The sequence below is a fragment of the Prionailurus viverrinus genome, chromosome A1, assembly GCF_022837055.1.
Source record: "Prionailurus viverrinus isolate Anna chromosome A1, UM_Priviv_1.0, whole genome shotgun sequence".
In the NCBI taxonomy this organism is placed as follows: domain Eukaryota; kingdom Metazoa; phylum Chordata; class Mammalia; order Carnivora; family Felidae; genus Prionailurus; species Prionailurus viverrinus.
The window spans coordinates 22,060,071-22,083,979 of record NC_062561.1 but is presented as its reverse complement, the minus strand read 5'-3'; the positions used below and the strand labels follow the sequence as shown (position 1 = coordinate 22,083,979).

At 37.5% G+C, this 23,909-nt stretch overlaps 1 protein-coding gene across 6 annotated transcripts in view; it reads right to left on the bottom strand.

Annotated features, from left to right (window-relative positions):
• CAB39L (calcium binding protein 39 like) overlaps positions 1–23,909 on the bottom strand; it is a 135,092-nt gene that overhangs the window by 73,746 nt on the left and 37,437 nt on the right. For all 6 annotated transcript variants that reach the window (XM_047865263.1, XM_047865291.1, XM_047865254.1 and 3 more), the window contains 2 exons: positions 12,538–12,679; positions 8,808–8,972 (listed from right to left, as the gene is read on the bottom strand). In XM_047865263.1, coding sequence (XP_047721219.1) covers positions 8,808–8,972; positions 12,538–12,648 — 276 coding nt within the window. In that variant the 5' untranslated portion in view covers positions 12,649–12,679. The remainder of the gene's footprint in view (positions 1–8,807; positions 8,973–12,537; positions 12,680–23,909) is intronic.

Sequence of the window (23,909 nt, the reverse complement as noted above, 5' to 3'; positions counted from 1 at the left end):
GAGCCTGATGCGGGGCTCGAACTCCCGGACCGCGAGATCGTGACCTGGCTGAAGTCGGACACTTAACCGACTGCGCCACCCAGGTACCCCTCCAACACCATTTTAAATCACCCACATATTATGTACCTTTATAGGATAAATGCTTCTAAAGTTTATATTCATTATTTTAAGAGGGCATTAGGGTAACAATAACATAAAATTCCATTTAATATGATATAGTATTTCCTCACCTGTAATTGTAAATTCTGTAACTTAATTTGTTTAATGGCAGGTGCAAAATATATAAACCAAACAGAATGAAGACCAAGTAGAATCAATGCCCTATACACATGGTAAGCATTTCAAATTATGCATGAAGCATAGTCAAAGCTTATGTCTTAAGGCTTTATGATTTTTCGTTTTTATAGTAATAAAACCAAAGGCTAAGGACCACTTTAAAGAGGAGGCCAGGGAACAGAAAAGGATTATTAAAAAGGGACAGAAATCTTCAAAAATTTAGGACCATAAAATGGGTTAATGAGAAGCTGATACTGAAGTACTCATTTTGCTGACTTTTATTTAATGTAGCAAGAACTATGCCTTAGAGATTAAATTATCATAGCAGAAAGTTTTCTGCTTCTTTGAACTACTTTCTAATTCAGCCCGAACAGATGACTTTGCATCCACCCTAGTTTTGCAAGGCACACATGCCTTTCTTTAAAATGAATGCATCAATAAATTTCATCCTTTGATCTCCTATCACATTGTGTTTCAAAACATCAGAGTCTGAAGCTGTGTCTTGAATAGTGGCCAAACCTCAAAAAACACAGCTCTGAGTTTGATCCTGAGCCCATAAAATCTGAAGATTTGCAATCTCAGCCACAAGTCTTTTTTTTTTTTTAACCTCATAATAATATGCAGAAGTAGTTCCTTTCTGTCAGCAACTTTAAGGCCTAAAGGATTAGATTAAAAATTTATGGCTATAAAGTAATGAGACTTTTTTTTTTTTTAATGTTTTATTTATTTTTGAGACAGAGAGAGACAGAGCATGAGCAAGGGAGGGGCAGAGAGAAAGGGAGACACAGAATCTGAAGCAGGCTCCAGGCTCTGAGCTGTCAGCACAGAGCCCAATGAAGGGCTCCAACCCACAAACTGGGAGATCACAACCTGAGCTGAAGTTGGGCGCTTAACCAACTGAGCCACCCAGGCGCCCCATTTTTTTTTTTAATTTTTTTTTTCAACGTTTATTTATTTTTGGGACAGAGAGAGACAGAGTATGAACGGGGGAGGGGCAGAGAGAGAGGGAGACACAGAATCAGAAATAGGCTCCAGGCTCTGAGCCATCAGCCCAGAGCCCGATGCGGGGCTCGAACTCCCGGACCGCGAGATCGTGACCTGGCTGAAGTCGGACGCTTAACCGACTGCGCCACCCAGGCACCCCCTTTTTTTTTTATATTTATTTTTGAGAGTGAGAGAGACACAGAGTGTGAGTGGGGGAGGGGCAGAGAGAGAGGGAGACACAGAATCCAAAGCAGGCCTCAGGCTCTGAGCTGTCAGCACAGAGCCCAGCGTAGGGCTTGAACTCACAAACTGTGAGATCATGACCTGAGCTGAAGTCAGTCACTTAACTGACTGAGCCACCCACAATTTTAACTCGAAGGTGTGCCTCCTAACTACCCTTATTTACAAAATAGTAGGATCCTCCAGTACTTTCCCCTCCCCAATGGACTACTTTGCTCTGGATTCCTGAAGGAGAAATGGGTTTGTCACACAGTTTCCCAAGGCAGTGCCTGCTACCCAATCTAAGCCACTGCCATGGCCACCATCACTGTTGTCAGCTCTGGATTCTGAACCCCTGCTCCAAGCTCCCCTCAACCCTGTTCCCGGTCCTTCCTCCTGCAGCTAGTTATTTCCTCAACACCCTGTTGCCTCCAAGTATAGAAAACCACCCTTTCTCCTTCACTCAGCATATACTGTTAGTACATAGTTCTTTTATCAAAGGTTTAAAGGTAACAAAGGGTAATTATAGCATAGTGCAGAAACAATTTCAAATTGAATTCTATGAATCGCTATTTTTAAAGGTTTGTCAGAATTCCTGATCATCTTTTTCCTTAAGTCCCTTCTCTCTGTCATGGTTCTGGAATCTCTTTCCCTCACTCCAAAACTTTCCCTACTTCCATCAATCATAGCCAAAGAGAGGGCATTTCTCAAATTTCTGTTACTTTACTCTGCAAAAGGAAATTTAAGCTCTTCCCTTTTAGTCTTTTCCTTCCAGACATTGCCTAGAGACCTAAACTTTTACAACTAACAAAAAAACCCATCTCAGTGTCTTCTAAAAGTTCACTTTTCTCTGTAAGGAATGCCCCATCCTTTTAGTTTATCTGACAAAAGCTATAGCCCATCCCTAAATAATATCTTTTTCTTCCTGTTATAAACACATACCAGAAATTTTGCAGTCAGATGACTATTGTACTCTCCAAAAACCCCATGAGAGGCTATTCACTTACTAGAATGTTATCATCGCTCTTGAATTATCTTCTTTTTTTTAAAATTTTTTTTAATTTATTTTTGGGACAGAGAGAGACAGAGTATGAACGGGGGAGGGGCAGAGAGAGAGGGAGACACAGAATCAGAAATAGGCTCCAGGCTCTGAGCCATCAGCCCAGAGCCCGATGCGGGGCTCGAACTCCCGGACCGCGAGATCGTGACCTGGCTGAAGTCGGACGCTTAACCGACTGCGCCACCCAGGCACCCCCTTTTTTTTTTATATTTATTTTTGAGAGTGAGAGAGACACAGAGTGTGAGTGGGGGAGGGGCAGAGAGAGAGGGAGACACAGAATCCAAAGCAGGCCTCAGGCTCTGAGCTGTCAGCACAGAGCCCAGCGTAGGGCTTGAACTCACAAACTGTGAGATCATGACCTGAGCTGAAGTCAGTCACTTAACTGACTGAGCCACCCACAATTTTAACTCGAAGGTGTGCCTCCTAACTACCCTTATTTACAAAATAGTAGGATCCTCCAGTACTTTCCCCTCCCCAATGGACTACTTTGCTCTGGATTCCTGAAGGAGAAATGGGTTTGTCACACAGTTTCCCAAGGCAGTGCCTGCTACCCAATCTAAGCCACTGCCATGGCCACCATCACTGTTGTCAGCTCTGGATTCTGAACCCCTGCTCCAAGCTCCCCTCAACCCTGTTCCCGGTCCTTCCTCCTGCAGCTAGTTATTTCCTCAACACCCTGTTGCCTCCAAGTATAGAAAACCACCCTTTCTCCTTCACTCAGCATATACTGTTAGTACATAGTTCTTTTATCAAAGGTTTAAAGGTAACAAAGGGTAATTATAGCATAGTGCAGAAACAATTTCAAATTGAATTCTATGAATCGCTATTTTTAAAGGTTTGTCAGAATTCCTGATCATCTTTTTCCTTAAGTCCCTTCTCTCTGTCATGGTTCTGGAATCTCTTTCCCTCACTCCAAAACTTTCCCTACTTCCATCAATCATAGCCAAAGAGAGGGCATTTCTCAAATTTCTGTTACTTTACTCTGCAAAAGGAAATTTAAGCTCTTCCCTTTTAGTCTTTTCCTTCCAGACATTGCCTAGAGACCTAAACTTTTACAACTAACAAAAAAACCCATCTCAGTGTCTTCTAAAAGTTCACTTTTCTCTGTAAGGAATGCCCCATCCTTTTAGTTTATCTGACAAAAGCTATAGCCCATCCCTAAATAATATCTTTTTCTTCCTGTTATAAACACATACCAGAAATTTTGCAGTCAGATGACTATTGTACTCTCCAAAAACCCCATGAGAGGCTATTCACTTACTAGAATGTTATCATCGCTCTTGAATTATCTTCTTTTTTTTAAAAATTTTTTTTTCAACGTTTATTTATTTTTGGGACAGAGAGAGACAGAGCATGAACGGGGGAGGGGCAGAGAGAGAGGGAGACACAGAATCGGAAACAGGCTCCAGGCTCTGAGCCATCAGCCCAGAGCCCAACGCGGGGCTCGAACTCCCGGACCGCGAGATCGTGACCTGGCTGAAGTCGGACGCTTAACCGACTGCGCCACCCAGGCACCCCCTTTTTTTTTTATATTTATTTTTGAGAGTGAGAGAGACACAGAGTGTGAGTGGGGGAGGGGCAGAGAGAGAGGGAGACACAGAATCCAAAGCAGGCCTCAGGCTCTGAGCTGTCAGCACAGAGCCCAGCGTAGGGCTTGAACTCACAAACTGTGAGATCATGACCTGAGCTGAAGTCAGTCACTTAACTGACTGAGCCACCCACAATTTTAACTCGAAGGTGTGCCTCCTAACTACCCTTATTTACAAAATAGTAGGATCCTCCAGTACTTTCCCCTCCCCAATGGACTACTTTGCTCTGGATTCCTGAAGGAGAAATGGGTTTGTCACACAGTTTCCCAAGGCAGTGCCTGCTACCCAATCTAAGCCACTGCCATGGCCACCATCACTGTTGTCAGCTCTGGATTCTGAACCCCTGCTCCAAGCTCCCCTCAACCCTGTTCCCGGTCCTTCCTCCTGCAGCTAGTTATTTCCTCAACACCCTGTTGCCTCCAAGTATAGAAAACCACCCTTTCTCCTTCACTCAGCATATACTGTTAGTACATAGTTCTTTTATCAAAGGTTTAAAGGTAACAAAGGGTAATTATAGCATAGTGCAGAAACAATTTCAAATTGAATTCTATGAATCGCTATTTTTAAAGGTTTGTCAGAATTCCTGATCATCTTTTTCCTTAAGTCCCTTCTCTCTGTCATGGTTCTGGAATCTCTTTCCCTCACTCCAAAACTTTCCCTACTTCCATCAATCATAGCCAAAGAGAGGGCATTTCTCAAATTTCTGTTACTTTACTCTGCAAAAGGAAATTTAAGCTCTTCCCTTTTAGTCTTTTCCTTCCAGACATTGCCTAGAGACCTAAACTTTTACAACTAACAAAAAAACCCATCTCAGTGTCTTCTAAAAGTTCACTTTTCTCTGTAAGGAATGCCCCATCCTTTTAGTTTATCTGACAAAAGCTATAGCCCATCCCTAAATAATATCTTTTTCTTCCTGTTATAAACACATACCAGAAATTTTGCAGTCAGATGACTATTGTACTCTCCAAAAACCCCATGAGAGGCTATTCACTTACTAGAATGTTATCATCGCTCTTGAATTATCTTCTTTTTTTTAAAAATTTTTTTTTCAACGTTTATTTATTTTTGGGACAGAGAGAGACAGAGCATGAACGGGGGAGGGGCAGAGAGAGAGGGAGACACAGAATCGGAAACAGGCTCCAGGCTCTGAGCCATCAGCCCAGAGCCCAACGCGGGGCTCGAACTCCCGGACCGCGAGATCGTGACCTGGCTGAAGTCGGACGCTTAACCGACTGCGCCACCCAGGCGCCCCTCTTGAATTATCTTCTAAACAGTTTACTAATTCTTCAAGAAAACTGGCTTATTGCTGCATTCAGAACACTTTCCTTTGGTCTAATTCCCTTACCTCTGCTTCAAGCTCTCATTCTCATGCCTACATTCATTCATTCACTCACTCAAGCAGCCAGTGTGTATAGCATTAGGTGTGGGAAACAGGGTTCTAGTACTCAAGATACTTTCAATCCAGAAGGGGCTATACCAGTTCTACCTACGAACCAAGAGACAAGGAGGGCAGAGTTCTGTGTGATTAGACTGAGTTCTAAAGTTAGGATGAATTTTTTCAAGCTGTCACTAGCTTATATGGATACTTTAGGCTTGAGATAGAAAGATGCTGCTTGCAGGCTGACGGTTAGTACCTCCAGTCCATAGAGATACATAGCACATTTCTGCAAGTAAGCTAATAATGCTACAAATGGTGCCTCCTTCCTGAAAACACTGTATGTCATGAGTGGATGCTTAAAATTGAACTGTCCTAAATTTTAACTGTTTTTCACTTAGTCAACCAAGAAGTACTTATAAGTAAGTGTCTATTTTTTTATGGGCTTGAGAAGGACAGCCGCACCTACTGAATATCACATTCATTTATAACCGAGTTCTAGGCATCATGTTACATCAGTTGAATGGACAAAGTCAAGAAAGAACTGTGTGGTCAATTATACCTTAGTAAAGTTGAAAACAAAAAGGACTGTCTGCTGTTTTATTGCTACAACAATAGATCTTCATAATGTTAGTTCTGAGTCAACAGTAAAAAATTATATCTAGAATACTACTTTGGAGAGGGGCAAGTATACAATGCCTTTTAGAGAAAATGTAATCCACAAAAGTAGTTTGTTTGACTTCCTTTATTTGGAGAATTAATCTTCACTTACATGGAAAATGAAAATATTCAGAAAGATACTTCTTTCCCTAAGGATTCCAGACAGTAAAAGTTGACTTGATAATGTGTAAGTCAACTTTTAGGCAACTGGATGTCTTAATCCAAAAATATTTTTTTAATGTTTATTTATTTGTTGAGAGATGGGAGGCAGACAGAGAGAGAGAGAGAGAGAGAGAGAGAGAGAACGTCAAGCAGGCTCCCCACTGTCAGCACGGAGCCTGATGTGGGGCTCGAACTCACGAACCTTGAGATCATGACCTGAGTCAAAACCAAGAGTCAGACACTTAACTGACAGAGTCTTGTATAAGTAGTTCTTATTGTTCCTCTTTTGATATCTAAACCAACGCTAAGCAAAGTTGCAAGATACCCGAAGTCTGTCTTGATATACTCTTACCTCCCTAATTCTTGGGTAGTGCTTTGAACCAACACTATTCTGTGGCTGCTCAAGAATTTCCTAGTTCACTGGACCTCATGACATCTCATCCCTGACTCATTCTTCAAAACATAACCATCCTTGGTCATATTTCTTCCAGCATCCAACTGCAAATTGGGCTAATCTCATAAACCAACTCAAGCTAACATACTAATTAATCACGATAATGGCTTAATATACTGCTGCTTTGAGGGAAATCTGCAAAACAATAGGAGATTTATAGAAATATAATACCATAATCCAAGAGTAGGGAGTATTTTTCCCACTTATGGTCACTGATTAACTAAATCTAAAATTAAAATAATAAAAAAAAAATCAAGGGTTATAACAAAAATAAACCAGCTTACATTTAACTTCAGTTTAAGAGAGGAAATAAGAATATACTATCTGACATTTGTGTATAGTCTGTACATGTATTTATTGTTCTTATACAGCATGTATTTTTTAAATTCAGTTTAATATTTAAAACTGCTGGAAGTTCATACTTTTCCTATTTTAGAGATGACAAAAGTTAGTCTCAAAGAGGTTACATTACTATCAAATGGCACAGCAGGGACTCTAAACAATTTTAATTCCAAGTATTTTTCCACTAGGCACGACTCCTATAAATGTTCATAATATCTCATTTGAAACTAAATAAAAGAAACATGAAAATACACAGATGCAATGATAAAACTACACTTCATTCCACATATGGCCAGTTTAAAAAGTGAAGAGTAAGATGGGGAGCGCGAGTGAGCGAGCTAGGCAAGAGGAGAAAGTAGGAAAAGAGATTATTGAGCAGAAATGTCAAAGACAGAAGAATAGATAAGGGAAAGAAAGAAAGAAAAAGGCAGGTGTGTCTGAAAGGAAGGATGAGTTGAAGTCTGGACCCTTTGGGGTCCTCCACTCAGTATAGTGTTCAGCCCACACACCTGGCTTCACGTCTCCAGAACAGTCTTGCTCTGCATTCCTCCTCCCCGTGTCCTCAGCCAAAAATCTTCCCCTATCTAAGCCGTCCAGAGAGCTGTGGGCTAGTATTTCCACAGATCCCCAGAGCCCTGACCTTATCTTGGTCTAATCACTGTAATCACCATAATTAGTTTTCCTTTCATCTCCTCAGAGAGAAAACTAAAAGCTATTTCAGAAATTTGCATTTTCTTCTATCTCTGAAAATCAATAGAAACCCAAGCACTTAGTAATGGTGGTAACAAAACAGCAAACAAATCAAAGCTAAGACTTCCATCACTCAAACAGCCAATGGCCAAACTTGCCTTACATACAGCCTGTTCACTGAAAAACACTGCTCTCAGGCCACAGGTAATTAAGTGCCTATACTTATTCACCACTTAACATTTCTAAATTTTTTTTTTATTTAGCTCACTTATTATCTAGATAAATGAGGTATAACTGCTTTCAAAATGAGATAAATATCCTATATTACTAGCATTTAACAAACTTCTTAAATCATTGGTATAATACTTTAACTAAATGAACAGGCCTGAGAGACATTAAGTTTGAATACAGCTTAGGCTCTTAAGTACCTGAGTGACTGCACAAATTACTTATTATCTTTGAACTTTAGGTTCTTCATCAGTAAAATGAGGCTAATCATATAGTAGCAATCACATAGGTAGTTTTAAGAATTAAAGGAGATGAGGGTGTGAGGGGTGAGTTAAATGGGTGATGGGCATTAAGGAGGCACTCTTCTGAATGAGCACTGGGTGTCATATGTAAGAGATGGGTCACTGGGTTCTACTCCTGAATCCAGGACTATACTGTATGTTAACTAACTCGAGAATAAAAATTAAAAAAAAAAGGGGGGGGGGGGATTAAAGGAGATGAGTGCTTAGAACTGTATGGCATGTGTAAGCACTCAAAGTTATCTCTTATTATTACTATTATTATTGGCCACCAACCTTGCTACCTACCTGCAGAAAACTTAACTATAAGATACATTTTTGCTTTATTAAAGAAATTTTAGAAGTTTTAGAAAAATACTGGGTTTTTATATAATATATGAATGGTAATAATAGAAAAAGTCAAGTATTTATGATCTTGTATACACTAAAATTAAAAAACAGAAGCGTCATCCTTTTACAGATAGTTTACCTCAAAGTCTATCAGCTGTAGGTCAGCAATCAATGTCACCAGCAGGCCACTGTTATAGAGCTCTTGTGCGAGCTGAGCCACGGCTTCTGTGGGAGGCTCCTTGTCATTTGTACCACACAGAATTTCTTTCATTGCTTGCAGTGATTTCGACACTTCCTCAGAAGCCTGGTGAACAAAAAATACACTCATAGTTATGAGGAATGAATATTTTCAAGCTATCAACAAACAAACGAACAAATCTACTTTTTGGATTCCGTTTATTTATGATCAAAGAACACTACAGTTACAAACAAAAAAACACTTTTTCATAGACATTTCTTTTTCTATTTTGGAAAATGTTGCAAAAATTTATTCACATAAAAAATATCTCTAGTATTTCTAGTTAGTCAATGTAATTAAAACAATCTTCTTTTAAAACATATTCGGGGTCCTTGGGTGGCGCACTCAGTTAGTCATCTGACTCTTGATTTTGGCTCAGGTCATGATCTCACAGTTCGTGAGTTCAAGCCCCACACTGGGCTCTATGCTGACAGTGCAGAGCCAGCTTGGGATTCTCTCTCTTTCCCCTCTCTCTCTCTTGCTCCCACTCCTCCCTCTCTCTCTTTCTCTCTCTCTCTCAAAATAAACTTAAAAAAAAAAACTTTTAAAACCATACTCATAGTCCAACTTTGCTAGTAATTAACTATAAATTTTACTCTTAAAAATTAAATTGACTGTTTTGAAGACCTATCCATAGCTACTCGTCTTTATTCAAAGCATTTGTTAAGGTTTTTCAACAAATTCCTATTACTCTGATTTTTTAACGGACTAAGTAATAAAACTGAATTGTTGGGGCATCTGGGTGGTTCAGTCGGTTAAGCATCCAACTCTTGATTTCAGTTCAGGTCATGATATCATGGTTTGTGAGTCTGAGCCACACGTTGGTCTCTGCACTGACAGCTCAGAGCTTGGAGTCTGCTTCAGATTCTGTGTCTCCCCCTCTCTCTGCCCCTCCCGGGCTCACACTCTGTCTTTCTCTCTCCCTCAAAAATAAACATTAAAAATTTTTTTTAAGAAAAAATTTTAAAAATTAAAAAAAAAAAATTGTCAAACACACAATCGATTAAATTTTGTTAATCCACTTATCTCTCCCACATAATCATTGCCTTTTTTTGCTATCTAGGAAACTTAAAAAAAAAAAATTCTCTATATTTTAAAGAATAATAGGAAAATCCATAGAAGTAGAAAGTAGATTTAGTGGGTGCTCAGGCTTGGGGAAAAGAGAATGAAGAATGACTGCTAACAAGTACAGGATTTCTTTTGGGGGTGGTGAAAATGTTCTGGAATTTGATATTGGTGATGATTGTGGAACCTTGTGAGAATACTAAAAATCACTGAATTGTAAATTTTAAAGTTTGCCCTTTAAAGGAGCAAATTATATGGCATGTGAATATACTCAATAAATCTTTTTTAATTAATGCAGGTGAGCAAAGGAGAACAGGCCAATAAGTTAATAATTTAATTTGCTGAATATTTTAAAAGAAATATAGTTTTATACTTTCAAGTGTACTACTGTAATCATCATAATTGAAGCAGGAAATTAAGAGAATAAGGCAAATTAAATAAAAGTAATTCATAGCAGCATAACACTACTTTAAAAACATAATTTCCAGATACATCTTAAGATCTGACTGAAACAATCCTTAATTTATTAAAGGTTGGAAGTCTCTTCAAAGTGTGAGATTTATTCAGAGAATAATACTTTATATTCTACATAGTTTAGAATAATTATAAAGCAAACAGCTATGTGACCATAACACAGGGCAAGAACAGAGTATTTTCAGAAACCCTGAAGTCACCTGAAGGAACCTTTTCAACCTAGAAGAAAATATTTTTATGTCTTTGATGACCATCATTTCTTTAGTTTTCTTTATAGTTTTCTTACTTGTGTTTGCATTCCAAAACAATGTAGTCTAGTCCTGCCAATTTTGAACTTTTTGGAATAGTACCTATGTCCTTTTATGAGGTCTTCTTTTACTCAGTATTATGTATGCGAGATTCATCCATGCGGTTGCACGTAGGCAGCAGTGCCTTAAACTTCATTGCTCTCAAGTATTCCATTGATGGTGAGACTACAATTTTTCAGTTCTACCTTTGATGGACATTTGGGCTGTTTCCACTGAGGGGTTATTATGAACAGCAATGCTATGAACACTCTCATACATGCATCCTGGTGCCTAAGTGCAAGATTATCTCTAGAGTTTGTACCTAGGAGTGGAACTGCAGGTTTTAGCACAGGCACATCTTCATATACGACAGATGATACTAAGCTGATTTCCAAAGCAGTAACACCAGTTTGTACTTCATCCTTCACACTGGATGAAAGTTCTCATTTGCTTTCCATCCCTGCCAACACTTAATATGAGACATTTTCCATTTCTGCCAAGATAGTGGGTGTATAATAGGAATGTGCTATGGTTTTAATTGGCTTTTTCCTGACTACTATGGAAATGAGTATCTTTTTATGGTTTTTTTTTTTCCTGTCTTCTGCCATTCATATTTACTCTTTTATGGAGGTCATTTCTTCTAATTGGGCCAATATTTGGTTCAATATTATACAAGTACACAAGAATTTAAAATACAGTTCTGCATCCCTTATAAGATGTCGGATAGAAAATAGGTTCCTACATTCCTATAAGAATACAAGATTGTATTATACATTGAGATAGAAAGATACTGTGAACTGAAGAATATTTATTTTATAGATCTCTTAAGTCTTGCCATATACTAGTCACTTTAGAGAGAAATTGAATATGCAGGATCCAACATCCCTTTGAAGGAATAAAATAATAAAAACAATCCTTCCTATGAGGAAACCCTGCTTAGTAGGACCTTTGAAAAATGTTAAAATGAGGTTCAGTGTCGTAGAAATTATCAGTTGATCTTTAAATAAAAATGTCTTGGGGTACCTGGGGTGGCTCACCCAGTTAAACATATGACTCTTGATTTTAGCTCAGGTCATGATCTCACAGTCATGAGATCAAGCTCCACATCAGGTTCCACAGTGACAGCATGGAGCCTGCTTGGGATTCTCTCTCTCCCTCTCTCTTGGACCCTCTCCCACTTGTGCATGCCCTGTCTCTCTGTCTCTCTCTCTGTCTCTCTCTCTCTCTCAAAAAAACCCCCACCAAAACCCAAAAAACAAAAACTGTTTTATCCTTCATGTCAGTATAACATTATATTCCAGTGTAACCCCTTAGATTTTTAAGCTCTATAGTCTAAAGGGATCCAAGTTTGGTCAGAAGCTCAAGAGAGTGAACTAAGAGTTCAAGGCAACAGACTTAACAATTGCATAAAACCTGAAATCAATTTATTTTTTTTATTTTTTTTAATGTTTATTTATTTTTGAGAGGGAGAGAGAGACAGACAGACAGACAGACAGAGGGTAAGCAGGGGAGAGGGAGAGAGAGACACACAGAATCCGAAGCAGGCTCCAAGCTCTGTGCTGACAGCACAGACATGGGGCTCGACATGGGGCTCAAACCCATGAACTGTGAGATCATGACCTGAGCTGAAGTTGGATGCTTAACCGACTGAGCTACCCAGGTGCCCCGCCGCACTTAAATGTATTTATAGAAACTTTATGTGAGCATCACAGACCATATTTGGGATTCTTCATCAAGCTTTTATACTGGTTTTTGGTTTTGGAACATATGCATTTAAAAAATAACATTATTGTTTTAGTTCATACCTTGTCTGTTTTTTTGTCTTGCTTTTCCAAAATGGCCAAATTGTCTTTCAGAGTTTTCACGATTTCTGCTGGACTTTTGTGTGATTTACTAAACAAAGGCATCTTTTTCATCTATAGAAATCTCTTCTTCCAATACAGAATGCTAAAAACAAACAAATAAGCAAACAAAAATCATGAATTTAACTTTTTAATTTTTTTCCTAAAGTTTTAAATCAAATTCTGGTCAGTTAACAGTGTAATGTTATTTTCAGGTGTTCAATAAATAAAATGAAGTGATTCAACATTTCATACATCACCCAGTGCTCATCACAAGTGCCCTCCTTAATCCCCACCACCTATTTCACCCATCCTCCCACCCACCTCCCCTCTGGTAACCATGTTTTTTCTCTATAGTTAGGAGTCTGTTTCGTGGTTTGCTGCTCTTTTTTTCTTCCCTTTGCTTGTTTGTTTTGTTTCTTAAATTCCACATAAGTGAAGTCATATGGTATTTGTCTTTCTCTGTCTGACATTTCATTTAGCACAATGCCCTACATGTCCATCCATATTGTTACAGATGGCAAGATTTCATTCTTTTTTATGGCTGAGTAATATCCCACTGTGTATATATAAACCACATCTTCTTTATCCATTCATCAGTCAATGGACACCTGGGCTGTTTCCATAATTTGGCTATTGTAGATAATGCTGCTATAAATGTTGGGCTGCAAGTTCCCAACTTTGTAAGGAAACTCCATACTGTTTCCAGAGTGGTTCCACCAGTTTGCAATTATTTTAACTCTTAACATGATTAAATTACTATACCAAAATGTCTTATAAGTTTCTAATAATCTTAATTTAATAATTTGAAATATTAATATTGATCAAACTAGGGGTGCCTGGATGGCTCTGTTGCTTGAGAGTCTGACGTCAGCTCAGGTCACGATCTCAAGGTCCATGAGTTCAAGCCCTGCACTGAGCTCACTGCTGTCAGCACAGAGCCTGTTTTGGATCCTCTGTTCCCCTCTCTCTACCCCTCCCCAGCTCATGCTCTCTTGCTCAAAAATAAATAAAACATTTAAAACAATTTTTTTAAATATTGATCAAACTAAAATGAGTTTCATCAAGTTTTACACCAAATTTAAATACATATAAGTATTTTAAGACATATTTTTAAAACTTTGCCTAATAGTTTTTACTCAAAGTTTAAAATTCTTTTCTACAATACAATGATTGGGAAAAAATCCCAATGGGAAAAGGAGTACTTTTAAAGAATAAGCTGATATTTAAAACTAGTTATTTTAACTGATGAGAGTGATGACAACAATGATAGATAAAATAAAAATGTAAAACAAAAGTGGGATTAGAATCTACATACTGTGGTAAAGCAATATTTAATGCTACTCCATGACAATCACAAAATTGCAATGTGAAACTATTTAGAATCTGTTCTTTATTTACTCTTCCATATTCAGTTGGCCATACTCACTAAAGAAATGAGGCCTACCACAGTGGAGGGTGAGGAGAGTGAGGAAAAGGAGTATTAATTCTTGTTTTTGAGAACATCTATTTACGTAGAGCAGAGAAAGCTAAATATGGCTGTCATTGCCCTACTTACACTAAAAATATAAGTATTAGGGAGAAAATTATAATTGAAAGCTTCAGTGAGGAGAGGCATATTCATGTACTTTATAGTTATTAACAAAAACATTTCAAACACTTCAGAAATATGATATAATAAATCAAAGTGTTCCATTGATTAACCACCTAGAGAAAAAAACTTTGGTATATATTCCTCCTGAAATTTTTTATACATATAGAAATAAACATATATATTTTTAATGTTTTTTTAACTTTATTTTTGACAGAGAGACAGAGCGTGAGCAGGGGAGGGGCAGAGAGAGAGATGGAAACAGAATCTGAAGCAGGCTCCAGGATCTGAACTGTCAGCACAGAGCTTGACGCGGGGCTCGAACTCATGAACCGCGAGACGATGACTTGAGATGAAGTCGGCTGCTTAACCGACTGAGCCACCCAGGTGCCCTAAATATATATATATATCTATATATATCTATATATGCATACATATATATATACTTTTTTAATATTTTAATGTTTATTTTTGAGAGAGAGAGGGAGAGAGATGGAGCATGAGTGGAGGAGGGGGCAGAGAGAGGGAGACCCAGAATCTGAAGCAGGTTCCAGGCTCTGAGCTGTCAGCACAGAGCCAGACTTGGGGCTTAAACTCACAAATCACAAGATCATGCCCTGAGCCAAAGTCAGATGCTCAACCAACTGAGCCACCCAGGCACCCCGTATATATAGATGTATTTTAAATATTTATTTATTTTGAGAGAGGGCATGCTCACGTGAGTGGGGGAGGGGAGAGAGAGAGGGAGAGAGAGAATCCCAAGCAGGCTCCATGCTGTTAGTTGTTGATCTCACGACTGTGAGAGCATGACCTGGGCTGAAATCAAGAGTCATACACTTAACTGACTGATCCACCCAGGCACCTCCAAAATAAATATATTTTAAGACAAAAATATAATAATATTAAACATTATTTTGTAAATTTTTCCCATTTTTTAAAATATCTTGAATATCATTCTATGAGTGTATGGTTAGTTCTATTACAATAACTTTTATCCAATATACTATTCTGTCAGCACAGAGCCTGAGGCAGGGCTCCAACTCACAAACCACGAGACCTTGACCTGAGCTGCAGTCGGATGCTTAACCGACTGAGCCACCCAGGTGCCCCATTTTCTTCTTAAATTACTATATCATTTATTCTACCAATACCCTATTGATGGACATTTGGGTTAATTCCATTTTTTCTAATATTTTTCTTACTAACAATGATGCAATTAATCAATGCAGGATATCATGCAAACGTGTACACACAAACATGCACATCAGTGGATAGCAGCATTCTAACTAGCTATTCCTATAGCAAAACCATGGTTATGGTCCTAAATCCCTAATCCCCCTAGATTCCTATTTCCGATTCTGATTCTCTAGCATTTCTGCCATTCTATGAGCTACTTTATATCCTTCCAATAAATTCCTTCAGTATGTGTTGTTTGTGATCAGGAATTCCAGTGAGATATGTATATGTTATGGAGTAGAAATCAAAGTGGTAAGTGTGGATTTTGATGATAAAACAGAAGACCTAAAAAAACAATTCTTGTTTTCAGAAGAGATGCTGTTTTCAGTCAGGTGCCTCAGCTTTTCGGTGTGGGGAAAGTCAGTGGGAAGGGAACCTGCCCACCCTCAAGGCAAGGATAAGTTTGAAAAGCAAGTTAAGAGATCCCAGGGAGCCTCTAAAGTGGATACTGAAAGTTGACAGAGGATTCAAAGATAAAGCATGTGAGGATCACACTGATTCTCAGTGGATGGTGTCAGGTGCAAAAAAGAATCAGAAGAATATTATATCATGCACCTTAATAAAATTCAAGAATAAAATTATAAAGATAGACTAGGTTTTTCTTTAGTAATCAGCCCTACACATAAATAAATGAAGGTAGCATATAATTTAAAAGCATATGTAGTGTGGAAGTAGGGTGGGTGCTGAAACAGTCATTACAGAGTTGGGCAGAGCAAGCAAATTGTTGCTTCCGACCTGAGTGATCTTGGGCACAGGATGTGATCCCTCTATAGGCTCTGTTCTCATCTGTAAATGCGATGATAATATCTCCCTCTTAGGATTATGAGGATTAAAAAGTAGAGCACCTTGCATAGGGCCTTGTATAAGTAAGGTACTCTATAATGTTTAGCTGCTATTATTACAAAAGGTTCTACATCATAATGAATAAATTATTTCATGAAAGAGAAAGACATAGTTGAGATAGGATATTGTCTTAATAATTGAGACGTAATAATAATTGAGACATAATTGAGATATGATATTGTCTTAATTAAGTGCCCTAGGTATTTCTGGCTCTTTGACTCACACACTTTTTCTTTTAAAAAATGTACATTTATTCTTTGATTGTTAAATATTTAATGATAAAATACTTAGCATTATAAGTTGTTGTTTTTTTAGCTAAATGCATTTGTGTAATTGTTCTTTTTCCTCATGTGGTTCTTCTGCACTAAGGTAAAGATAATTGACTGTGGGAATTTCAACTAAATGCTTCCTGACATCAAAACAAAACACAAATTACAATATGGTATCATATGACGTGATTTTTGTTCATTACTTATTGCTCTGCTCAGTTCTCCTTGTATTGAGCTAATTCTAATGAGAATTCTGGTAAAATTACAAATGTTTTCAGGACTCCCATGTTAACATGGTAGTTACCCAGCATTTCCTGATTTGCTGTGTCCCAACTTTTTATTTGCGTGTTGGTTTGTTCATTTATTCATTTACTTATTCATTCAACAATCAGTAAGTACTAAGCACGAGAATCTTGCTAAGTACTTAGGATAGAGCTATGCACAAGAAAAATACAATCTTTGCTCTTTAGAACTTACTATTAAATGGAGAAAATAAACATTTTAGGATCAATGAGATCATATAACAGAGGGAAAGAAAGACACAGAGTATAATGCCCCTCAATACAGTATTCCTTTCTTGAATTTGTTATTTTCATATTTTAGGTATATCTACTTACTATAACCACTATATATAAAATCAGTTTAATAATATTTTCAAATTTCATAGGATCATTATTCTTCAGTTCTGAGATCCATATCATGAGGGAAATCAAAACCTGTATCTCAAACTAAGCAGCCCCAGCTCCTGATCCTCCACAAATTAAGATGAAACTCTCCTAACTGCTCTGTTCTCTTCAGATCATAACCAGCCCCACCCCACCTCTAGACTGAACACCTTCCTGTATCGCCCTCAAACTCCTGGCTGCCCTTCCTACTCTGGGCAGCCACGCTGGTCACTTGCATGCATCACATCATTTACCCCACTGGTCATTTAACAAATGAGCCACCGACACTCAATACTACCTGCTAAACAAAACTTCATCTGGTCTGGGTTGGTAACTGATCCACTATGATTCAGAAATTATCACCCTTGTCTGTGTGTCATTTGTTCTATCTATAAAATGAGGGCATTCATTTTCAAAAATTTTAACGGTGAATTCAGTTAGTCATATCACCCTAACTCATATTTTTTCATTTCATTTATGAAGATATCGAAAAAAATTGCCAAATGCCTTGGGAAAGGCCAGATACATTGTATTTGTTTGTTAATACTAGTTTAATTATTTTATTTTACTTATTGCATCCCCATGACTTATTTGCTTTTTGTAACTGGAACTTTGTACTTTTTGACTGTCCCTCACCCATTTCATCCACTCCCACCCCCCCCCCCCCCCACCTTTGGCAACCACCAATATGTTCTCTGCATCTATGAGCTCGTTTCTGTTTTGTTTTGTTTTGTTTTGTTTTGTTTTGTTTTGTTTTGTTTTTAGATTCCACTTACATAAGTACACTCATACAATATTTGTCTTTCTTCATCTGTCTTACTTTCCCAGCACAATGTCCTCAATGTCCATCCATATTGATCAATGGCAAGATTTCATTTGTTTTTGTGGGTGAATCATACTTATGTGTGAATTATATATAGAGAGAGGGACAAGGACAGGGACAGGGACAGGGGCAGGGAGGCACATTTTCTTTATCCATTCATCTATTGCTTGGCACTTAGGTTGTTTCCATTTCTTGGCCATTGTAAATAATGCTGCAATGAACATGGGGGTGCATATATCTTCTCACATTAGTATTTTCATTTTCTTCTGATAAATATCCAGAAGTGGAACTGCTGGATCATATGGTAGTTCTATTTTTAATCTTTTTGAGGAACTGCCATACTGTAAGAGAGGGCTCTTAAAGAAAGAGCATCATATTTTGAAATTAGACCGGTTATATACAGTGAGCTCTAGGTTGCTCACCACTGGTCCATATCCATTCTGTCTTTGACTCCTACTATCTATCCATCATGGCTAAAGACAAAGTGCTTCAGGTAGAGACAAAAGGAATGACAGAGTCCTGAAAATGGTGCCTTCTGGGGAGAAAGGGGTAGTAGTAATTTTTCCATAAAGTCCACCTCAGAGTTGTTAGAATATACATTATATTTCAGCAAAGCAGGAAGCAGGGACAGGAGAAGATGCCAGATTATATCCAACAGACTGACACTAGAGGAATGCCTCTTGAGCACTGAAAACTATGGAGGCCGCGCATACCAACATGCCCTCTAGCGTAGTGCTGATAGCGGGCCATGCAGCAAACAAACGTCTGTGGACTGACACTGGCCCTGTTGTAATTTTCCATTTTCAAGAGTGAGTAAACAGAATAAACAACAAATAATGTAGGGTCTATTTAAAAAAAAAGAAAAGAAAAGAAAATGCAGCCCAAGAAAGGGGAGAAATGCCCTATGGGCTTAGGCAGGAAAGGTTGCCTCCAAAATCAGTTCTCTGTAGGAGACAGAACAAACGTTAACTGGAAAAAAAAAAAAAAAGAGAGAGAGAGAGAAAAGGACTTCAGCTAAAACCCAGCCAAGATGAAAGATCAAAAACACACATCCATACACATACATACAGTCTAGTAATCCAAACCTGCACAGAGCAGAAACGACCCCATGGAAAATTGACTGAGGACAACTGAAAGGTACAAAATTAGTCAGTCTACATTTGTTCATTAAAAAAACACTTACTGAGCACCTATATATGTATATTACAGAGATGTGGAAAAGATAAAGTGTTATCCTACAAAAACAGGTATTACAACAATGGGGGGAGGTGGAGGAAGCCAACAAGAACAAAAAAAATCTAAAAAATGAAGCAGAGGCAAGAAAGATGTAATAGCTTCAGCAGACAAAAAAAAAAAAATCAAAACTTCTATTCCCCTAAAGAACTTCTCTAGTTGAGATTAATGATGACACCCCAAATTCAGTGTCTTGTGGCTTTTAAAAGAAACAAAATTTATGCTCTCAAAGCTCATTCCTATAAAATGACCTTAACAAAAACAAAGGATAAAAGTCAAGTTGCCTTTGAACTTCCGGAAAACTAAATGTCATAAGAACATAGACAAAAACCTACAGAGTTCTGAAAGTCTGTAACTTCTTAACTGAATCTCTAGCAAACATATTTGTGTGTGAACAGATTGTGTACGCTTACTAAAAATCGTATGAGATGAGACGGAATCAAACCCACAAGGGTTCAACAAAATAAATGCTAAAAATCAGAAATAATTCTTGAAAGGAAGCCTTGTTATTGTTGGTAGGACATGTGGGAGGGTGAGAATCTACAATTATAATTAATTCATACAGGAATAAAGATAAATAAGAATTCAAGTTAAAAAGGAAACCACCCCAAAAATCTCCAAGAAGAGAGAGATGGAAATAGCAACAATAGAAGCAGAAATAACTGAATCAGAAAAGTAAAAGAAAAAGAAAATCTCTGGTAGCTATTTGGTCCCTGTTTCTCCTGGTGATAGACCTGTCTGCTCTACTTCCCACCCCACCCTACCCAAAGGGCAGAACATGACCCAGGCGTGGCCAAAATATTCCTTCCACTGCCTTGGCTACAGCAGTTGGCTCACAAGTGGATTGTGACACCATTAAGCTAATCAAAATGCTTCAACAGCACTTTTCCCCTTAGATATCTTATTTATTTTTTTAAATAATTTTTTGAGTTTATTTTATTTATTTTGAGAGACAGAGAAAACACGGGAGCGGCAGAGAGAGATAGAAAGAGAGGGAAAGAGAAAGAATCCCAAGCAGGTTCCACACTTTCATGCAGGGCCCGATGCGGGGTTCAAACTCACAAACCATAAGATAATGAACTGAGCCAAAATCAAGAGTTGGAGGCTTAACCAACTGATTCACCCAGATGCCCCTTACCTTAGATATTTTAATTTAATTTGGTTTAGATAAAATATTTGGGGCATATATAAGAAGAAATAGAAAACAATGTAACCAGTTCCTGTATATTTACCACCCAGCTTAAAAAATACAAAACAACTTAAACAACCCCCTTGGTACATCTCCCTGATCCCATTCCCCTTCGGGTCACACTGATGGGAATATTACTTGGACAGTAATTTGGCAGTATGGATCTAGAACTCTTAAATGTTCACAACCTCTCATTTACTTCTGTTTCTGGAAATCTATGTTGGCAAGATAAACTAAGGGTTTTCTCTGAGACATTAAAAACATTTTAACATCTCTGAAATTGAGGTGTTTTTTACAACTGAGGAAACTTTACCCTATTTAGTAGGTTGTTTTCCTTCTTTTTTAATGGTATATAAAGTATATGACTTATAACCAATGGCTTCTTAGATTTGATGAAATGCAGTACATTGTATGGCTATGAAAATGTTTGCAAAGAATGTGAAATAAAATGGAAATGTTAAAAACAGCATTCCATATTATGGAACTGTTTAAAAGCAAACAAAACACAAATACACAAAACATACACATAGAAAAAATAATTTACAAAAGTTAATGGTGATGGTTTCTGGGTAGTCGGTTTATGTATGCTAAATTTTCTTTTTCCTTCAGAGTTTGGGTTTTTTTCCCAAACTTTGTTTAACAGGCCATGCAAATGCTCTTATAATGGAAACATCTTCTCGTAAATGATGTTTTTCAATAACTGAACAACTAACTGTGTTTTAAAGTTCAAACTGTGGAATATCTGGTCACCATGTCTTTTCAAAGCATTAGTCAAACAAATATGATTTCTGTTACTTTGGCTATGAAATTTTCATAAAGAGTAGAACTTGGCTCAGATTCTGGAGAGAAAGCCAAAAAAAATTACTCAGCTCTACTCCCAGAGAACTCAGGCCCTGTAGATTTTGTAGTAGATTTTGGCAGCATTCCCTTTTCTGATACATGGTAAAATGCTTCATATCCCTAACTTACATGTGAGTGTTGTTAAAGGTGGCCCCGAGTCAATCACTCGAGTGAGTCATCTGAACGTGTTCAGTGATATAAGTGGAGAGGAGTGTTTATAGGGGAATGAGAAGAGGAAGCTAGGAGAAAAGGTCATTTGGGACATTCAATTTCCTTGTTTTTTATTCCTTAAAATCTTTAAAGGGGAATAAATGTCTATCTGTAGGGGCTAATGAGCATTTCCAGGCCTTTATGTTTAACCTCCAATTATACTGTTCAAAAATAGTTCAAAGGTTTCCCGTAAAAGTTTAAGGAAGTGAGAAATTCATCTCTGAAGCCAAGAAAAATCTCAAGATTTCCATAGATAAAAACATAAAAAGTAACCAAACTTCTAACTTACTGGTTATATATCTTCCTAACTTCATGTACTAATTCTATTTTTAAATCATTTTATTTAATTTAAATTATTCACTGAAAGAAAGCCAACTCAAAAATGAGCCTTCTTTCCATTCACATGTTTATTTTATAATCAACAATGAGTGAGAGAGGAACATTTCCAAAATTCCTTCTTAGAGCTTGCTAATTTAAACTTAAGGCATAATTACCTTCTCTTAAACTAAAAAAAAATAAAACAAACTTAGCCCCACATTAAAAAAAAAAAAACCACAAAAGTTCAGTAATGAGCATTCTTTTATCTGTATTGCAAATAGAACTCACAGACATGATATGATCAAAGTGCATCTATGGCAGATAATTGGGCTAGTAAGATTCATTTTTTTTAATGTATATACATGAGTATATACATCTGTCAATATTCATTGAACTGTTCTCTTTAAATGGGTAAGTTTGATTTAATGTATATTTAAAAAAATTTTAAGTATTCCCAATGGTTCTGCTGTATTTGTCATATCCAAGTAGTCCCCTTTCCCCCCACTGACAAAGTCATAATTTAGAAGTGCCTTCACAGGGATAATAAATTACAAAGCATATCATTCTAGTTATGCATATTATGACACCAAATCCATTATAGAGCATATGATATATGTCAAAGTGTTTTGCAATCAATGGCTTCTTTAATGATTCTATTTTAAAATACATATGTTATTTTTTTTCCAACGTTTATTTATTTTTGGGGGGACAGAGAGAGACAGAGCGTGAACGGGGGAGGGGCAGAGAGAGAGGGAGACACAGAATCTGAAACAGGCTCCAGGCTCTGAGCCATCAGCCCAGAGCCTGACGCGGGGCTCGAACTCATGGACCGCGAGATCGTGACCTGGCTGAAGTCGGACGCTTAACCCACTGCGCCATCCAGGCGCCCCTAAAATACATATGTTAAATGTAATTAGGCACTACAATTAAATTTTTCACTTGAAAACCTATAGAAATGAGTGAAACTGTAGGCAATAGAGTATAAATAAGGACTTTGATCATTCTTTTTCTCAGTTCAAAATGACTAAGAATGATTTTGTTTTTATAAGTTTTATTAACAGAGTTTAGGAGAGAGCTTTTCTAAAACTGGACAATTTACACAGAAATGGAAAACTTGTGAGAAGTTTCTTATGCATCCTCATTCATCTGGAAGCCTTGGTCAGACTTGCATCAGAATAAAAACTCTTTTTTAAGAGAAACCCATGTCCTTGAGAACTGTTCCTTAATTCTAGTGTACTGTAACCAGTGAAATAATTTTAAAAACACAATTAGTACATGAAGGTAGGAAGACACACAACAGCTAATGTATTTGTTATTACAAATAATAACCTACTAGACTACTATTCCAGGAAAAACAACCAGTAACTTCATTCATTAGGTTTATACCGATGTTTCTGTTGACAGATCCAGGCATTTGTCAGAGCTAAAATTTTCTACATTTATTACTGATTAATGACTGTCAATGAATGAGAATATTATATTAGAATTTCATAATCTCAACTTATAGCAGAGGTCTGAAGCTAGGTCCGTATTCTCAAAAACTAGTACCTGTATTCAAAGCATCAGATCTCACTGAAATTCACAAATGGTTATTCTTTACAACAGAATTATCAAGGGAAACTCAAAATTGACTTTTTTTTAGTCTTTCCTATAAGCACATACATATTATACATAACAATCATCAAGTTTTGGTTAGATATTGTTATTATTAAGACAAGGTTTATAGTTTTTGAAATAGAACAAAGAAAGTATTTCTTGATCAAATGGAAAAGTTGTTCTGCCACTGAAAGTCATCTAAGTGCAATCTACATTCACCGTGTTGTTTATTTCATTATATGTGTTTATTACATTGCCAACTTTTAAATTTCGTACTACAGCACTTTAGAGAAACTCTTAGGACCAGTGTCACTAAACTTAATTTAGATAGACCTAATTTGAGTTTTCCTAATAGGCCACATTTCTTCATGAGTCCTGGTACACTTATGCAAATACATAAAGGTGACACCTTACCTTAGAATGTCCCATGTACTCGAGATACCAAGCTTGTAAACTGCCTCCCCCATCACCATCCCTACTCATTCAGGGCTGCCACTAAGTTATACCAACGTCTTCCCTTTTT